At 41.8% G+C, this 18,373-nt stretch overlaps 2 protein-coding genes across 12 annotated transcripts in view; one reads left to right on the top strand and one right to left on the bottom strand.

The window, feature by feature from the left end:
• The window catches only part of CEP128 (centrosomal protein 128), a 117,846-nt gene extending 111,810 nt beyond the window's left edge, over nucleotides 1–6,036 (bottom strand). For 3 of the 6 annotated variants that reach the window (XM_027459567.3, XM_038179444.2, XM_072038398.1), the window contains exons 1-2: nucleotides 5,882–6,036; nucleotides 810–970 (exon numbers count right to left, since the gene is read on the bottom strand). In XM_027459567.3, the coding sequence (XP_027315368.2) occupies nucleotides 810–956 (147 nt within the window). In that variant the 5' untranslated portion in view covers nucleotides 957–970; nucleotides 5,882–6,036. Of the gene's footprint in view, nucleotides 1–809; nucleotides 971–5,126; nucleotides 5,595–5,881 lie in introns of those variants that run through there. The other 3 variants (XM_027459566.3, XM_072038397.1, XM_005013893.6) reach the window with 2 other exon arrangements.
• Nucleotides 6,037–6,399: 363 nt separating this feature from the next.
• Nucleotides 6,400–18,373, top strand: part of TSHR (thyroid stimulating hormone receptor) — a 75,322-nt gene continuing 63,348 nt past the window's right edge. For 2 of the 6 annotated variants that reach the window (XM_072038402.1, XM_072038401.1), the window contains exon 1: nucleotides 6,400–7,001. Coding sequence is in view for 4 of the 6 variants with exons in the window: in XM_072038400.1 (XP_071894501.1) it covers nucleotides 14,601–14,776 (176 nt within the window). In the remaining 2 variants the exon portion in view is untranslated. Of the gene's footprint in view, nucleotides 7,002–13,920; nucleotides 14,777–18,373 lie in introns of those variants that run through there. The other 4 variants (XM_072038400.1, XM_005013896.6, XM_005013895.6 and 1 more) reach the window with 4 other exon arrangements.

Here is an 18,373-nt window from a genome sequence, read left to right as displayed (position 1 = left end):
TATAAATTAACCATTGAATATGCATTTTTCTCTTCTCACGGTGTGTATATATATAGGCCAAACAATAATTAAACACAAGTGATAATGCACAAGCCCTTTAAGTCCTCAGAACTATCAGCTAGAACAGATATTCTCACCATACAGGTTATTTTTTGTTTTTTTATTTTTCTTCCACTCTGAAGAATGTTAATGACTTTTGAAGTGACAAATGGTGTCAAGGGAGCAAAACGTCTCCTCCCATACGCAAAACAGTTTCAGAAGCCTTGTCTGCTGCCTCCACTGAAGAAGCAGGAAGCAGATGAACGCTCTCCTACTCAGGGATGAATCCATTACAAGTTTACACACACTGCTTCTCACTATGCTGTGCCACATCTAGAAATTATTTCAGTTGTAAGCTCTATTATGAGAAATAGAGTACCTACATATTTAGTTAGAACTTAGAAATTTTATACAGTACAAGACAGTTAAGAGAGGGCTGGAGTTTTCTACTACAAAATTCAATGCCTCTTCTGACAATCCGAAAAGGTTAATTTTGCATTACTCATTTCACTAGTTTTATAAACACCATTGCCAAACACTTTATTGTTTCTAAGAATATTCTATTACATTTTCATACAGTTGTTATCTCAGACCACAGCAAGCCACCTACTTTCAGCTCAGAGGCAATATGATCAGTTTCATAAACCCTTTAGGTTTGCACAGAAAGCAACATTTCCCAGCACTACAGTATTTTGCCAAACTTCAGAAGTGGAAACTAGACTCTATTTTACATATTCTAAATATACTTTAAACTGTATTTTGTAAGCTACCTGTAAAGTGCTTGCTAAAGTATGTATCTTCTCTGTAACTTCTTCAGCACCATCGTTCCGAGTTCTGTTGAGGGATGCCCTCAAAGGTGGCCGCCTTCTTATTCGACTCCTAAGAAAGTCATCTGAATCACTGGATGAGTGTGCCATTAGTATCTTGAAACCTAGGTAGGAAGACCAGAAAAGGTAACAAAAGCTAAAGCCTGATTGTTACTGAACAGATTCAACTTGCACAACATTGCCAAAGCAAAACTACTCAGACTACTGCATTAGAATCGTATCACAGAACGGCTTGGGTTGGAAGACACCTTGAAGACCATCCAGTTCCAACCCCCCTGCCATGGGCAGGGATGCCACCCACTAGGTCAGGTTGCCCAGGGCCTCGTCCAGCCTGGCCTTGAACACTTGCAGAGATCAGGCATCCACAACTTCTCTGGGCAACATGTTCCCACGCCTCACCACCCTCTAAGTGAAGAATTTCCTCCTATCTTCTTATCTAAATTTCCCCTCTTCTACTTTAAAACCATTCTGCCTTGTCCTCTTATTATCTGCCCAAGCAAAAAGTCGCTCTCCATCTTTTTCATAAGCCCCCTTTAAGTATTGAAAAGCTGCCATAAGGTCGCCCCTGGGTCTTTTCCAGGCTGAACAGGCCCAGCTCTCTAAACCTTTCTTCACAAGAGAGGTGTTTTTCATTCATTAGCAGGATGTACTTTTGAAGCAGGATGTACTTTTGGAGCTGATCTACCAACTGTTCCTCAGTTATTATGCTTGTACACACCACGAAGCAGTGGCCAGGATGCAAGAAGCAGAGCCCATTAGGACAGAATTAAACTAATAGATGCACCCTCATCACAGCCAGGTGTTCAGTACCCAGGCTAAGACCATAGCCCAAAACAAATTCTCTCTGAAAAACATACAGTGAAGACATCAGGAGAGCAGAGAAAAATGGATGATGAAGCCCTCAGGAGGCAAGGCAGTTGGACTCAATGATCTTTGTAGGTCCCTTCCAAATGAGCTATTGTGTTTTTATCCTAGCAGAACCATTCTGTTCTAGCAGAATATAATTTCCTCCTTGCCTCACACTAATTTCTAAGCTATATTCAGACCAGCTGGGCTCAACTAGGACCGTAACTCCAAATAACTAATTGTGGGAAGCAAGTTGTCCTGGTTTCAGTTAGAACAGAATTAATTTTCTTCCTAGTAGCTGGTGGAATGCTGTGTTTTGGCTTAGGATGAGAAGAGTGCTGATAACACCCCGATGTTTTAATTGTTGCAGAGCAGTGCTTACACCAAGCCTTTTGCTCTGTCCTGCCAACAGGCAGACTGGGGGTGCAGTAAGAGCTGGGAGGGGACAGACCCAGGACAGGTGACCCAAACTAGCCAAAGGGGTATTCCATACCATCTGACGTCATGCTAAACAATATATAGGGGTGGCTAGCCGGGGGGAGGGGGCCGGACTGCTCGGGGTTAGGCTGGGCATTGGTCAGCGGGTGGTGAGCAATTGCATTGTGCATCACTTGTTTGTACATATTATTAGTAGTGGTACTATTATCACCATTGTATTATTATTATTATTTTATTATTATTGTTATTATTATTTTCTTGTCTTATCAAACTGTCTTTATCTCAACTCACGGGCTTCACTTTCCATTTCTCCCCCCCCATCCCAGAGAGGGAGGGGGAGGGTGAGCGAACGGCTGCGTGGTGTTTAGCTGCCGGCCGGGTTAAACCACGACACAAGTCTAAGAACCAGTATATTTAAGGACTTTAGGAGAACTGGAGATACTAAAGAAGAAGGAAATGCAGTGTCACTAAAAGAAGGCAAAGGAAAGAAAATCCACTTGAAGTTAGATGGAACTTTTTTCCTCAAACTATTATGCACTGCAGCACTTTGCCTAGAGGCCACGAAATCACTGTCAATAAGATTGGTGTTGACCATGTATATTTGGAGAGAAAGTCTGAATCTACTTTGGGGAAAAGGAAATAGGCCAGCAAAATTTTGAATTCCTTTTGGTCCTGTAGCAGACAAAAAATAAATAAAGCCGTAGTAAAGGTATCATTCTTCTAACCATTAATGCAGAAGTTTAACTCCCCTCCTCATCTAAGGAGGGGGAGTGAGAGAGTGGTTGTGGTGTTTAGCTGCCTAGCACAGTAAAACCACCACACACAGTGGAACTAGATTCAATTGCTATAATATATTTTATATATGTGCCACTCAACGTTTTTCCAGAGTTGTATACTGCATTTTTATGATGTAAATTTCTGTCTGTCAGACTTGTACAGAAACCTTGTTGACATGAAAGAGTAAATCAACATAATCAGTTTGTGCTCAAGTACACCAATATTCCTTACACCTGTTTTCTGAAATGATGAATTTATCACATCCTCCCTGCCCTTATCTCACTAAAGCCTGTTCTTCCTGCCTATATCAGCATTCACTGCTCCAGAACTTCTCACTCCAATCAGCTGAAATGAAGCCTAAATGTGGCTGAGGAAGCACAAACATTGCACACTAGCAAAAAGGTAACATGGAGTGTTTTAAAGGGCAGAGGAAAAGAAAATAAATTAAACACTGGTACCAAAGCAACATGTAATAATTTTCATTTTTACTATGTCTTGCTAATCATGATAACAAGTTTTATTTTCCTTGTCAGTCTTTACTGGAACTTCACGTGGGTATCAGTGAGATCCCCATTCTAGGGCACAAACCAGAAGTATCACTGATAAGCATGAAATGATACTTCTCCTGAACAGATCTGGCATCACCTGTTCTAGAGTAATTTTTAAGTTCTCCTATAACAACACTGTCAGTTCTCTGGGCTTAAACATCTCTTCCTGTTCTCATCCGCCATGCACAAGAAGCAGCACAAGCACTCAAAACCCAATAAACAACAGCTTCAACAAACAGCTTCCTCAAAGCTTAACAAAGGTTCTCAGTTTCAAAGCATTTTTGGAAGATATTTTTAAGACACCAAGCAAAGGAGAGAAGGAATTAGTGGTCACACTAACAATGAAGCACAAGATCAGTCCCATCACGTATCGGGAATCCAACCCTGAGACATTAATCCATGTGAATCCAGCCTTTACCTGTTCATGTACCTATGCACCAGCATATTTTGCCTGACCCATCACACCTACAGGTGAAACACCAAATGGTTGATGGTCTGTGCCTGTCATATTTTTTCTCAACTACAAAGTCATAATAAAAGTTGTTTTGGCAAATTAGATTCTTTAAAACCACAGTAATAGTTTCACAGGAAGCAAATTCTCTTTTCCTCCCAAACCATGCAGAAAAGCATAGGCTGGATCTACTCTATATGTAGAATATTGCACAGCAGTACCCCATGAGACTTAGAAAAGCAGACTTAACATTATGCAATTCATACGGCTTGTCTGCTTTGAACTCTTATTTCCACCATGTCACATTTCCTTCTAGATCCACAAGCCCCCAAATAACATCATTTACAACATTACCAGTTTCACATTAGTAAAAATGTGCTTTTTAAGTATACCTTAGTAGATAGAGAAATGAAATACACATCAGAACACTGAAGTGGTCAGAAGTGTTTTAACCCATTTCAAGATGAAATGCTATAAGCCAGCAGAATACCAAAGGGCAGTTATTGCAACTCAGCTGATGGGAACTACATCCTTAAAAATTTCCCAAACTCAAAAGCAACCAAGTCTCTGAACACAATGCTACATGTACCTCTAGGTAGATGAATATGGCAACTCATGTCAGAGGAAAGATAGGCACTGATAAAAAGACAATGAAAAACAATAGTTGACTGATGCACTCAAAACATAATTCTGAGAAGCATCTCAATCATAAGAAAAGCACAGAAAAGCTATGACACTGTAGGAAAAATAAAAATAAAGACGGAAATGAAGATTTACAGCAGAAGATATTGATGTTTATTTTCAGCTGGCCAAAAATAGCTCATTAAGGCACTGGTCAAAGTAGAAAAGACAGGCTAGTGAGTGAAGGAAACAGAAAAAATGTTATACACAAGGACACTTGCAGAAAACTTTCCATTTACGGTTGAGCAGAATTCCTCTTTGCTCCTGCGGGCAACTTAAGAGGAACTGTAGGCACTTTTAAGTTGGAGAAGTCTCACTTCACATAAAGTGACATCCTCATTTTAAAAGGAACTGCAGAAGTTTCATTTTAGATTAAAAAAAAAAATCATACAGAAGAAGAAGTTTGTAGAAATATACTGCATGAGCGTTTGCTGTAATTTAAAACTAACAAACAAAAAGGAGTATTATCACTTTTCCTAAACTGCTAAACCGATTTTAGCACACAATCATAAAGCCTACCTGACTGAGAATTACTGGTTGCCTTTTTTTGTTTTTTATTGTTACTTTGAGTCCACCTAGACAGATTAAAACATCTTTTGCACCAAGGAAAACGTCAACGCTCAGCATCCGCCTTCCCTGTTGGAACACAGGCGTTTCAGTTTCGTGAGGACTTTCCTGATAAGAGCAAGCACGAAGGCAGCTGACAGTCTCCACAGCAACTTCTCCAGCTCAAGTGAGGAAAAGACGAACTCAGTACACAGAGCCTGATCAGTTCTCAAGGGGTTTTATTTGTTTATCTCCACACACGCTACTCCATCGCTAGGAAACTGTGGCTAAAGCCGCGTTTGGAGCCTTATCGCTAAGGCTGAGCTTAACAAAAAAAAAAAAAAAACTATGGCCATTGCAGAAGGGAACAGGACAGCCCCCTCCATTCAGCACTTCTCGAGCCACGAGCAGCTTGCAGGCGGCAGGCAGGCCACACACACCACGGCCGCATCCCCACCGCTGCACGCACCCTGCAGGCACGGCCCCTGCCCGACCCACAGCCGGGCACAGAGGGCGACCCCTCCGCACCACGCGCCCAGGTACCGCCGTGCCAGCCCCCCCGCGCCGTGCGCCCACCTACCCCCAACCCTACAGCCCACCCCAGCCCCGAGGGACCCCCTGGGGCTCCCTTCCCTTCCCTTTATCCCTCCCCTCCCGCCGCAGCCCCCCGCCCTCCCCAGGCGCGCAGCCCCCGCCCCGCAGCACCCCCCCCCCTCCCCTCCCCTCACCTCGCCGCTATGGCAACTTGAACTAGCCGCCTTGCCACCGGCGGCCGCAGCCGCCTTCCGGGAGCTCGGGCACTCCCGCAAGGCTCCATGGGATGTGTAGTCATGCGCCCGGTGTCGGCCATGGAGGAGGCATAGCGGAGGACTTCAGTTCCCAAGAGGCTTTGCGGCGCGGCCGGCAGAGCCGACCGGCGGGTGGCTGCAGGGGTGGTGACTGAAGGCCGACCCCGCCCTGCCCGCCGGCCGTTGGCACTTCAGAGGCCGCGGCGCAGAGGCGAGGGCGGAGGGCAGGGCGGGGCCCTTTACAGGCCGTGACTGGTGTTTATAAAGGCTTGTAAAAGATACATCTTTACAAAATGCACGTTAACGTTTACAAACATTGACATTTGCCAAAGATGACAGTGAAATAAACAAGAAGCGCTGAAACCAGAGCTGTTGCCCTGTCAAAGCAGGCGTGTGTGCCACACGCCGCGGGCGTGAGGGGACTGACGCCTGGCTGATCCACCTCAAACAGCACGCGTTTGTGGCAAGGATGATACCTCTGTTCTTCTCCCACAGCTTTTCCTAACTTGTTGCTTTCTGCCAGGTAGCTCCCTGGTCATGAATGTTTTATCTACCACCAGTGTGTGCAGTAACAATGAGCAAAAACAGATTACCGTGCTGAAAAGCCTTAAAGAGAGAAAAGTGAAAGAGTGTTTTGAATGATCACAGGAAACATTGACTGTGTCTCTGAAACTTGGACGGAGCTTGCAACAGTCCTAAAGTCTTAAAATTTGTTTGCAAGTCACCTGTAAGCGAGCATTCAAGCCCAAGGTACATATGATTTTAAACCAACGTATGTCCATGCTGCCTTTGGCATCCACTCCAAGGAGCTTCCCCAAGCCTCTAAGCACAGTCATAAAGTGTGGCTGATATCCATACCGGCTAGCGTCGTTCCTGACTTGCAGGGCTGTTTGTTGGCTCCCCCACAAGCCTCTAATGCAGCAGGCAGGACTGCATGCTGTACAGTTACAGCACACTGCAGGAATGAGACAGGCCCCACACACTGGCAGCATCCACCAACAGCCCTGGCAATTGCTGCTGGCCCCTGCTGCTGCAACTTTGATACCTGAGCTGAAGGCAGGTGAGTTACTCTGGGATATAGAACAGAAATGAGATGGCATAACTCACGTCACTGTGAGCTGAAGCATTAGTGAATAATTAGTGAAGAAATGTCATCCCTGGCTTTCAGCACATGACCATTGCCAAGGCTTTTGCTCAGCAAACTGCAGCGTGGTCAAGTTGTGCTGGCAGGCCTAAATACAGGGCAAGAGTCAGAGCTTCTGCTTCTCATCTCATCTCATGAGGCTACATATAGAGGTCTCTGAGGAACATGCCCTGAAACTTCCCAAGCTTTCTGAAAGCTTTCCTATCCTACCACCTTTGCACCTGGCAGTGGGCTTGCTCCTTCATAGTCTTCTGGAATTCATCCATATGCATATTTACTTTCCTGACTCAGTAGTCTCTCAGGCAATCACAGAGTGGTTGAAGGGGTAAGGAGTGTGTCCTGGATGTGGCTGGAGCCAGGAACTAATTTTAAGATATCTGTAGAGGAGAAAAATAATACAATGAATTATTTGTTTGCTTTTGTAATAAAGATATTAAATCTAAGTGCATAGGATTGCTACAGAATTTCTCTTCAATTTAGAGTATGTGTGAGAAATCAATGATTTACCTACATTGTTAATCTACTGTACCAGACATATTTCCAAGGAAGTTGTTTAACTTTTCAAGCACAGAACACTTTCATGTTATATGAAATCAAAAACTGTACTCTGTTATCTAAGGCACTGAGTTGCAACAGTCACTTGACAATGATTGCTTTTAGAGAGGCCAGCATTTTCCTTTTTTTTCCCTAAGGCTAGTGCTGCTTGTTTAACGTCGTTGTACCTCTTGACTCATAAACTTAAGAATGAGCATCCATTTTTAATAAAAGGGAAGATTATTATAAACCATCACATTGCTATATATAAAAATATATGTACAGGGAGTCTCAGGACACAGACCTCAAGAATGGAAAATCCAGGAAAAAAGAAAAAGAAAAAGAAAAAGAAAAAGAAAAAGAAAAAGAAAAAGAAAAAGAAAAAGAAAAAGAAAAAGAAAAAGAAAAAGAAAGAAAAAAGATGAAAGAAAGAAAGAAAGAAAGAAAGAAAGAAAGAAAGAAAGAAAGAAAGAAAGAAAGAAAGAAAGAAAGAAAGAAAGAAGGAAAGAAGGAAAGAAGGAAAGAAAGGAAAGAAAGAGAGAAGGAAAGAAAGAAAGAAAGAACTAACCATTTGTTTATAATTTTGTTGTTGTTGTTAGGCTTAAGTTGAATTTTTTTAATTATTGGATTTGTCATGAGTGGTCTCTTTTTGTGTTACACCACTTATCCATGACAGGTCATGATCATTCTTGTGGCTTGCAGGAGACTGTTTAGGTATTTCTTTCAGAAGAAATCAATCAAAAAGAAAAGAGAAGACACTCCTAAGTATATAAAAAAAAAAAATGGCTTAAAGAATCATCACTTACTGAGCTCAAAAAATTAGTTATTTTATCATAAAAGAAGGGAAAGCATTGTGGACTAGATGTATTACTTGAAGTCAGTAAACTTCAAACCCATTTTTGACGTATGAGTGTGATAATAATGAGTCAAGTCTCTTTATTAAACAGTGCTGGTCTCCAAACCAAAGCAGGTATATGCCGTGACCCAAGTCAAACAAAAGTGCAAGATTCCTCTAGAGTCTGAATTACGAGGGCAGAGTAGTTTTTGCTGGATGCTATTTCTCAGTATGGAGGCCTGTGCAAGAGACGAAGGTAGAACAGAATGGAATCAAAGATGTCTAGAAAGTTGACTTTAGATGCAGAGATACAGGCATTATAATCTGGGGGTGTGAAACAACTGTAAGTTTTTTAGGATAAATGGGATGAATGCAGACAAGAAGAAAAGGTCTTGTAATAGTACATACAGCAGCTATATTCTATTCTGTACCCTAGTCTGGTGAGGGATGACAGTAGCAACAAGAGGGACTTCTAAAAGTATGTAAGTAGCAAAACAAAGACTAGGGAAAATGTGGGCCCACTGCTTCATGGGCCCACATGCCCCATGACACGGGATAGAGAAAGCAGAGGTACTACATGCTTTCTTTGCCTGAGTCTTTTCTACCAAGACTGGCCTTTGGGAATCCAAGGCCTCAGAAACCAGGGGGAAAATCTGGAGCAAGAAAACTAGGTGGAAGTCTGGATAAAGGAAGACTTACCTTTGGTGGAAAAAGATAAGATAAAGCATACTTGACATATGTAGGTCCTTGGCCCAAATGGAATGTGCTGAGGGACCTACTGACATGCTGAGACAGCCAGGAGTATTCAGCTCCAGAGATAACTCCATAAGAGAAGGCTCAAGGGGAATCTTATCAATCCATATTGCTATCTGAAGGGAGGGTGTGAAGAAGTATTTAGTCTTCAGTCAACTGAGTACTTTTTATTTTTTTTACAGCTTTTTCATGGCTTTTGTGTGTATGAAATAAAGCAAAATGAGACACACAAGAGTTCCTTAAGTCCCATAATGATAAAATTCCATAACTATGTGTTCTTGAAGTTGGAGATAAGTTGGTTATAGAGACAACAATCTTCAAGAACCCAGAAAACATTCCTTCATGTAGCTAGTCAAACAGTTGGACTGATTGGTGCAACGTCAAAGCTGCATCTCTAATGTATTTTTTTCTGACAGAAATTATTTCAAATATTGAAATAGAAAAAGATTGTAACTGGCATATCTTAGAAATGTCTAGAGTGGCTAAATTTGTTGATTAATCAGAAAAAAAAAAAATCCTAAGTCTTTATTTCACTCTTTATTGAATGATTTCTCCAGTTTGAACACTTCCTCATACAGATATTACAAGATTTAACTGTTGACATCTTGTAATCCCGTGGGGAGTTTATGTAGAACAGCAATTAGAACTAATTGCTTCTTTGGAAGAACCTGTTGTGGTTTATCTGATTTGCATGTTAAACATATAATCAGTGCAAAGATACCCAAGATACTATATCAGATCTGGCAGCAGAGAGTAATTTTTCTGTTGTTGTTGTTATTTGTTTGTTTGTTTGTTTTAAATAACCTCCCAAAAAAATGGAATTCTGAGCCTTACAGTGCTTGAGACAAGTACACGATGAGTGACCATGGCTGTCACTAGAGGGAGTGTCTGTAACAGTGGAAAAATATACTTGTCAAATATACTTGTCAATTTTTGCCATGGTTAACATAATAGGAACTGGGGGGGGAGGGAAGGCGGGGGGGAAAGGGGAGGGAGGGTAAGCACCAGGAAAACAAATTGCAATCTGCAGTTTTACAGCTGACTTCTGTTTTATTTGTTCATTAGGACTAGAGCAGAAGCAATACCCATCACTTAAAACCACATCATTTTGTTACACTCAAAGCATACGGGATTTTGAATGTCTGTTCTTAGGATGTATATATAGCTGCGTATGTACAAGTGTGGGTGATACTTTTAATACACTGTGATTTTAAGCATAAAAGAAAGGAACGTTTATTCATAATCTACATGGTCTGGCAAGTTGTTAGTCAATCTGAGCTGTTAAATGTCACTTTTCAGAAATGATTATTGTTCTTTTTTTGAACTGATTATTGTTCTTTTCTACCTTTAAAAATATTTGAAGTCTCACCTATGCTAAACAACACTTTTCCATAATTCCTTTGATGCAGGTTATGTTCCTAATCCTTCTATTTTCCTTATTTACTACCCTCTGAATAATCCTCAGTATTTTTATATTTGCCTCGGCAATTAGTGCACAAACCCAGATAAAGTATTCCAAATAACTATAAATTCAAAGTGGAATAACTGAATGATAGTACCATTTTTTTGCCAGGCAGGAGGAGTCTTCTTGCATGTAGTTACTTGCATTTTTCTTTTCTGAATTACAACCTGTTAAGCTACCAAAGTAATTTTAAAATCTGATCTAGAGATCACATACCTCACTAGCCTGGAGCTATAGGTAGCTTTACAACTGTACTTTTTGCTCTGCCATCCAGCAGCCTGTTAAGGAAAACGTTGAACAGAAGAACGAAGAGGTGTCATGAGAAAGCTAAAGCATGGCTGCCAACATGTGCAGGGCAAGGACCAACAGGCAGGGCCCATGTCATCGCCCCAGCAGGGCTGCTGAGAGCAGTCCCAGGCACTGGGCACCTCCCTGGGGATGAGGGCTGGCAGTGGCCAAGCTGGGACATCAACCAGATATCAGACTGGGCTCACTGAGGCCCAAGGCTAGGATGTTGGGATCTGGAGACTGGCCTGGTGTGGCATCACTGGACTGATGTTCCATCCAGGAGAAAGGACCAGAGAGAAGATCAGAGACAATGCTACCTTCTGTATAGGTCCCAAGCACACACAGGGAAACCAGCCAGCAGCAAGGGCTGCAGGAGTAGGCCTGGGTTCAACCTTTACATAGCTCCTGCCAAGTTTGGGTGCCCAAGCCTATGCTGGCATGGAGCCCTGGGGCCTGTGCAGAGGGTGTCTGGAAATGGGGTGGGGAGGTTGGCCAGGGCAGAGCCTTGAGAGAATGAAACAAACTCTGACTGCAGATTCCTTGCTGGCAAGGTCCTTATACATTTCGGCATATGTGAGAAACTGCAATGTAAACAATGTCATCTTGCTCAGAGCGTAACTTTTCTGAGAGCTAAGCAAGTGCCCATGGAAACACAATGCAGTTAGCAAGAGCCCTTTTTCTCCCCAAACTCTTAGTGTTCCCAATTCTGAACATGCAAGACAGGTCTCAAAGCCCAGGAGGCAACACACCCAGACTTGGAGCTCTCCCGAGGCTGAAGTTTTGTCCTGTTTCCTTCAAGGCTATCAGGCCTTGAATCCAGTGCTTCTGTCATTCAGGTTCAAGTCCAGAAAACACGTTATGGTTCTTACTCCTTTTGAAATCTACTTAGAACATCTACAACTTTGATGTCAGCTTTATCATTTCTTTGGTCTGCAGTCTTTAACAGTTGCTATTTTGGCTCTGTTAGTAATAGCTGGGAAGGTATTTGTTCCTTCCATTAACACTTTCTGGACTTCTGTGGCTGCCGCGGAGCAGCTGACATAACAAAGTTTTTAATACCAATATCTGTGTACATGCTTTTCTTCCCACTAAATAAAATGTAATTCAAATTACTTTGCCTTCAGTGAAAGAGAATGAAACAATTTAGCCATCTTCTAGTTAAAGAGCCTGAAGCATTATTACAATGGAGCAGCTAATAGAGTAGCTATTAGTAAAGATAAGTAGCATAAGGATATCTTTAGTACACCAAATAAATGAGTATGGTTGGGTTTATGAAAACCTACTGAAATGACTCAAATCCTGGGACTACTTACCTGTCCCCCAATAAAACTGTTATTCTTTTGCTTAGTTCACAAAAAGTACATAAAAAGTAATGCTGACATCAGAATAAAAGTGAGGGAGGGGAGTTTGCAAGACTGCACATAAGAGGTTGTAACAAATCACTCCAGTAGTGCTGTCATTAAAGAAGGGATGCACCTCCCCGCTCTCTTCCTGCTAACCAGGTCTTGCTTGCTGTGAAAAGCAAGGACTCTTCTGTTGTGCTCCTAGTAGCATCGGGTTTTCAGGAGCAGTTATGAGAGGACAGAGATTAAGCTGGAAGAAGAGTTTAATGCTAGTGCTCAAAGTTGACAAGCTGCCTCTGGCAGTGTCAGGCAATGTTGTTTGCTGTGGGAAACAGCTATGGCTTTTACCCACTGCCTGGAAATCAAGTGTAAAATAGACTCATGACAGCTAAGAGCATTGATCCAAGAGAAGACAGAGATTCCTCTGGTGATCCATTTGTTTTGCTAGATGTACTCCTCTGTGTCAGCCTGTGTCATCCAAACTATTTCTTTGCCCAAGCCAAAAGGAATGGAGGTTTTCATGTCCTATTGCTAATATGGAATACAGTGTCCCCAGGACAAGCTGGCTACTTTGGCAGCAAGAACAAGAAAACCAGCAGAGAAGTTTGATATCCTAGGAAAATCCCGTAGGCAGCTGAAGCACTGTCTGAATTTTATAACACATAGAGCATTAGATGAAACTAAGTGGTTGATTACTGTCTTTGGGTAGAGGACCCAAGCCAAGCCTAGCTCTACTTTTCTAAAGTAAATTAAACTTTTCTTCTTGTTTGGTCTTTGATGTATCTGCATTTCATTTTTTTAAATTACGGCCATGTAGCTACAGCAGTATAAGTCCCAAATGCCAAAGGAATCGCAGTCAATGCACTGTAAGTTGCCTAGGGCACTCCAGCTGTGGAGAATGCTTCAGCTTGCCTTACCCTCACTGGGATGTCCTTATATATATATATAAGAATACCCTTAACTAAAAGAGATAAATGTGTCTGATGGGATGCCTTACTTAAACACAGTCTAGGTTCTAACAGGTCTGCAGGACTGGGATTTATATTTTGTTTCTTCATGGGCATGGTATTATTTCCTCACCTTAAAAAATATATGCTAAGGGTATTGATGGTATTTGTGGATGAAACTACTTAAATTACTGGTAAAAAGTTACACTGACATAACATCTGCTGTTTTGTACTCATATCTTTTTGATATTGCTGATTAGGCTGCAGGGGAACTATCTGCCCAAAAGCATGATCTAGTTTTTCACTGTGAGTAGGTTGCCTTTTGCAGTTTCCTTCTCCCTAGAGAGTTACAAACATTTTTGTTGACTTTCTGTTGGCGTTTTTCTCATGTACCCACATATGCACAAAATCTGCATGAAGGAGAAAACATCGGCATTAAAAAAAAAAAAAAAAAGTAAAAGGAATTGAGGCAAATATTAAAGAGCTTTCTTTGTCCTCATTGAATTCAACAATTCAACTATCTCTTTTTTTTTTTTCCTTGTCTTTCTCTACTTTTAAATACTTGTTTTTAGAATGAGCATCTCTTGTTTATGAAGAAACCCATAATTAAATGAACATTAACCAGATTTTTTCAGTTTTCACTGTGTCTGTCAGATGCAGGTAAAACTCCTGCAGTGCGGGAGCCTCTGTATCGTGCCCATTGCGTACCGGTGTCCTACCAGTGACCACAGGAGACTGCTACTGGAGGTGGCAATGGTCCCACCCCATTTCTCTCAAGGGTAGATATTTCCCCTCTCTCATTTGGCGTAAGGATTTTATCTTTTAGTTTCATTCAGGAAAAGTTATTCTTTCCGCTTCGCTCTCTTTTATCGTGTGCTTTTCAAAACCACTCGCTGCAATTTCTAATACAAAACAGTATTATCAACTTCTTTGCACTTAGTCCACAGCTACCTGGCAGCTAGCGGGCTCCCACCTGGGGAGAAGCACGGCCCGGCAGAACGGCTGTGCCTGCAGGGGCCCCTCACGGACCACCGGGGCCACCCCACCCGCGCCGCCCGTAGCGGAGCCAGCCCGGCGGTGGGCAGCGGGGATGCCGGAGGGACCCCGGGGCGGGCCGGGCGCTGGGAACGGGGCGAGGCAGAGGGATGGTGCCCCAGGGGGAGGGCGCAGGCTGCGGCCAGACCTTCCCCGACCCCGCGGAGGGCGGAGGCGCCGCTGCCCAGCCCCGCGGTGCCGCCTTTGCCGGGCGGCGCTCCCCGGCCGGGCAGCGCCGGGCGCCCCGCGGCTCGCCCGTCTCCTGCCGGCCCCTCGGAGGAGCGAGGGGCAGAGCCGGGGGGAGAGTGGGCAGAGAAGATGCAGTGCCTGCCGGTAGCCTTCCAGCTGGTGCTGGTGCTGGTGTTGGTGCTGTGCAGCCAGGGCACGGAGCTGTGCCCTTCAGCCTTCTGCGAGTGTTCCGACTGGGACGACTACAGAATCACCTGCAGGGACATCCATTTCATCCCCAGCCTGCCGGAGCACACTCAGACCCTGTGAGTTCACTGCGGTGGTTTAAGCCTATTTGTACTTTGCAAGCAGGAGATGCTCTGAGCTAATGCCCTGGGAGAGGAGAGAGGAGAGAGGGAAGTGCCAAAGGGGGGAAGTGCTGTAACTTACCTGGGCAGCACAACATAGGGGGAAGGGCAGCGCACACAACCTGTGTGTGTCTAGCAGACCTAAGGAAAGTGTCCCTTAAACCTTACAGGGATGTGAAGAGATGCGTGATTTTAAAAGTTCAGGGTAGGATATGGGAACATTAGTACTGGACTGCTTGTGAGCAAGCTGATTGGAAGGCTGGATTTTGTGTGTTCCATGCGTGGAGGGGACACACAAAAACACACTTTTACAATATAAAAGGAATAGGAATTGGATGTACCACGTCACAAATAGTTTCATAAAAGCTTCCGCGCACTTTCAGCTGCTTTGCCAAACAAAGCCTGACAAAAAGAATCCATGGGAACTGGGAATCCCAACATGCCATCTGGAAGACAAAGTACTTCAGGAAAACAAAAGTGCACAGTATGAGATCAGCAAATCTGGGGCTTTCCAAAGTGATAGACATTTCAGAGCCATTCAGGTACCTAAACTGTAGGGTTTAGTACCATTACAGGCACTTTAGGCTATGTTGTCTGGATTCTCGCTGCCAGTCCAAAAGAGTGCTGCATGTCCTATCTGTCAGCTCCATACAGGTGTATGAGACAGATACTGTGGGGAAACCGAAATGGCATCAGTCAGCTTTAGCTAAGCAGTTGAATCACTCCTTGCCTTTTCCTTTGTCTCTTAAGTTACAAAAAGTTTCTAGTCTCTAAGGGGAAGTTCATTTGTAAATAAATTACTTCCTGATGAAAGAAACAAACTCAAACTCATTTGATTTAACTTCAAGATAAAAACATTACAGGTTGATAGTTTTATATCTTGATAATGATTTTCAGGATTTTATTTTAAAATAAGAACCATGACGTTTTTTGAAATTATTTGAATGGTTTTCTCGAGATGCACTTTAACACTTAAAAGTAAAGGCTTAGCAAATTAACCAGTTACCTGAAAAGACAGAGAAAACTCATATATTATTTCCATTACTTATGCATGTCTTTTTTTTTTTTTTTTTTGGACAATTAGACTGCAGACATGCAAGTATTTCAATTGATAAGTAATATCTTAAACATTTTTTATTTTATTTTATTCTTTTGTATATAATGTTTATAAATCTTGAAATTGCAGTAAGGTTACCATATGTAATTTATAGTACATTCTTCGAAATCTGTTATGACAAGCTAGAAAATGAACCAGTTTCAGCTTATAGGAGAAATCCATCTTTGTACAGGCATTTAAAATAGTTAATAGACACAGTGAGATAATATAATAGAATTGGATGGTTTCTATGAAAAATGCTGGTATGAGGACCGAGAAGTACCTCTCCATATACAGCTTTACAGGTAAAGCCATGGGCTGTTGCACATCCAGTGTTTTATTCAACAATTTAAACACTAAGGGACACTAAGATCATAAGCCATTGATTTAAAAAAAAAAAAAAAAAGTAGTGAATATCTTCTTTCCATGAAAAAGTACTTAATTGTTTTATAATTATTTGGGTGTGTTTTAATCATCTGTACCAATTGGAATTACCCTTGCAAACTGAAGAAGTGTACTCCCTAACATAGCCATTACAATACAATAAAAAATTCAGCTAATGACAATTGTAATTTATAGTATGTACTAGAAAAGGTAGAACATGTACTGTGTAATCTGTTTGATTTGAAAATTAACAGGAAAATACTCTAGCAAAATAAGGAAAAACACATCTCTTTTCACAAAAAAAAAAAAAAGGAAAAAAAGCTTTTTTCACTTCAGTGTATAGTTTTCTCTCTGAAGAAAGTGTGTACATTCTCTGTGTTATTATCCGAACTGCTCAAGTCCAGTGGACTGTGTCAAATGCTGTAGTCCCTTCCTCTTAGCAAATGACTTTCTTTCCCTCTGTACATTAAATGGAAGTTATAACAGTTACTTTCATCTGTTTTCCATTCAGTGTTTTCAGACACCTTGGAATGATTTTCACGTAGAGGATAAAATACAAACCATTTTCATGAGGAATTGTAAGGTGTGTGCTGCTACTTCTATCGTGTTTTGCATCCTTCTGCCTTACAACTGACAACAGCTCTGAATTAGAGACAAAACATTCTAAAATAATCAAAGTTTCTGTTAACTGAACCTTTCATTTGAAGTGAAGTACATATTTGCTCATTATATGTTGAAAATATCTAAAAATGTCCCCAAATTCAGTAGCTTTGTTACTTCAGGTAAAGTAACTTTGCTTCTGGGTTGTTGTGTGTGAATCTCGAGATTACTGATTTTAAAACTTCCTTATGTGGCTATTCAGTTTTGTAGAATTTGTAAAGCTCAGCAGCTGTGGTGAATCTAGGAACACTTTGCCAGCTCTTGGAGACGATGAGCTCTTTTCAATGCATGGGATCTTGAAACTCCAATTAAAGATTCATTCCAATTATTCAGTCAGGACTGTTCTCATTTCTCTGCCCTACTTTAAAAGAGCAGTGTGGACTTTTTTTTTTTTTTAACAAGCCATGCTTATAAGAAATTGCAAAAATATTTATTTCCAAACCCATCTAGTAGAAAAGTGTCATGAACTCCACCCAGGAAAGAGTTTTTGTTTTAAAGTGTTTTTAACGTAATTGTCCAAATATAGTTGATGCAGGCGCTTATCCAGAATGGCTAAGTGCATAGATACTGCTTCTGATGTTGTTTTTTTTCAGGACAAGATTTTTATTTATTTATTTATTTTCACCCTGTCGAGTAAACTCAATAAGTAGAGAGAAAAAGGTTTTGTGTATTATGGGCAAAGCTTGCCTTGTTGCCTGATGTTAAGGATTATATACCCATGCCATACTATGGTAGGAAAGCAGGTCTAAGTGGCATTGAAATACAGTACTAAACAAAATGAAATTAGGTGTTGATAATTTTGTGACAGCTGTAATATTTTTGTGCCTCTCTGCACAGCTGGCAGCCTGACCTGGGCTGGTCCCATTTCGCCTCTTCCTTGCCCTCCTTTGCTTCTGATTCTGCCTGTCCTTCCTCTTCCTTCAGACAGTGGCAGTATGTGCACAGTAGTGATGGAACTCCTGTCCCAGTCCCACAGCTGTCATTGCTCTCCACTTTCACCAGCACAGTGCTGGAGCAGAGCAGTGGTTGGTGCTCTGACCTCTTCCCTGTTTGGTGGAACATGCCATGGAAGATCCTGGCCTTTCAGTGCCAGCAGATCTACTAGGACATGGGGGTTAACGACTGCTAAGAACAACTTAAATTTGTAGATCACTAAACCACCACTGAACCTTTGTCCAAATATATGCTTGCATCATAATGCTTGAAGTATTCTTCAAGTAATACCTTGAAAGCAATATCTTTCTTGGCATCATTATGATGAAATTCTCAGATGGTGTCTGAGTATCCCAGCATCATCTCAGAGTTCTGAATGCTTTTCGTTTTATGAGTCTATCATTGCTTGCTGTTAGTTTTTTCTTTTGCAATAAAACAAATAAAATTTTTCTTGCATTCACGTACTAAAATAAATTCATCTC

The sequence above is a fragment of the Anas platyrhynchos genome, chromosome 5 (assembly GCF_047663525.1).
Source record: "Anas platyrhynchos isolate ZD024472 breed Pekin duck chromosome 5, IASCAAS_PekinDuck_T2T, whole genome shotgun sequence".
Lineage (NCBI taxonomy): Eukaryota > Metazoa > Chordata > Aves > Anseriformes > Anatidae > Anas > Anas platyrhynchos.
Note: the sequence above shows the minus strand (reverse complement) of the source record. Positions and strands in the feature narration are given on the sequence as shown.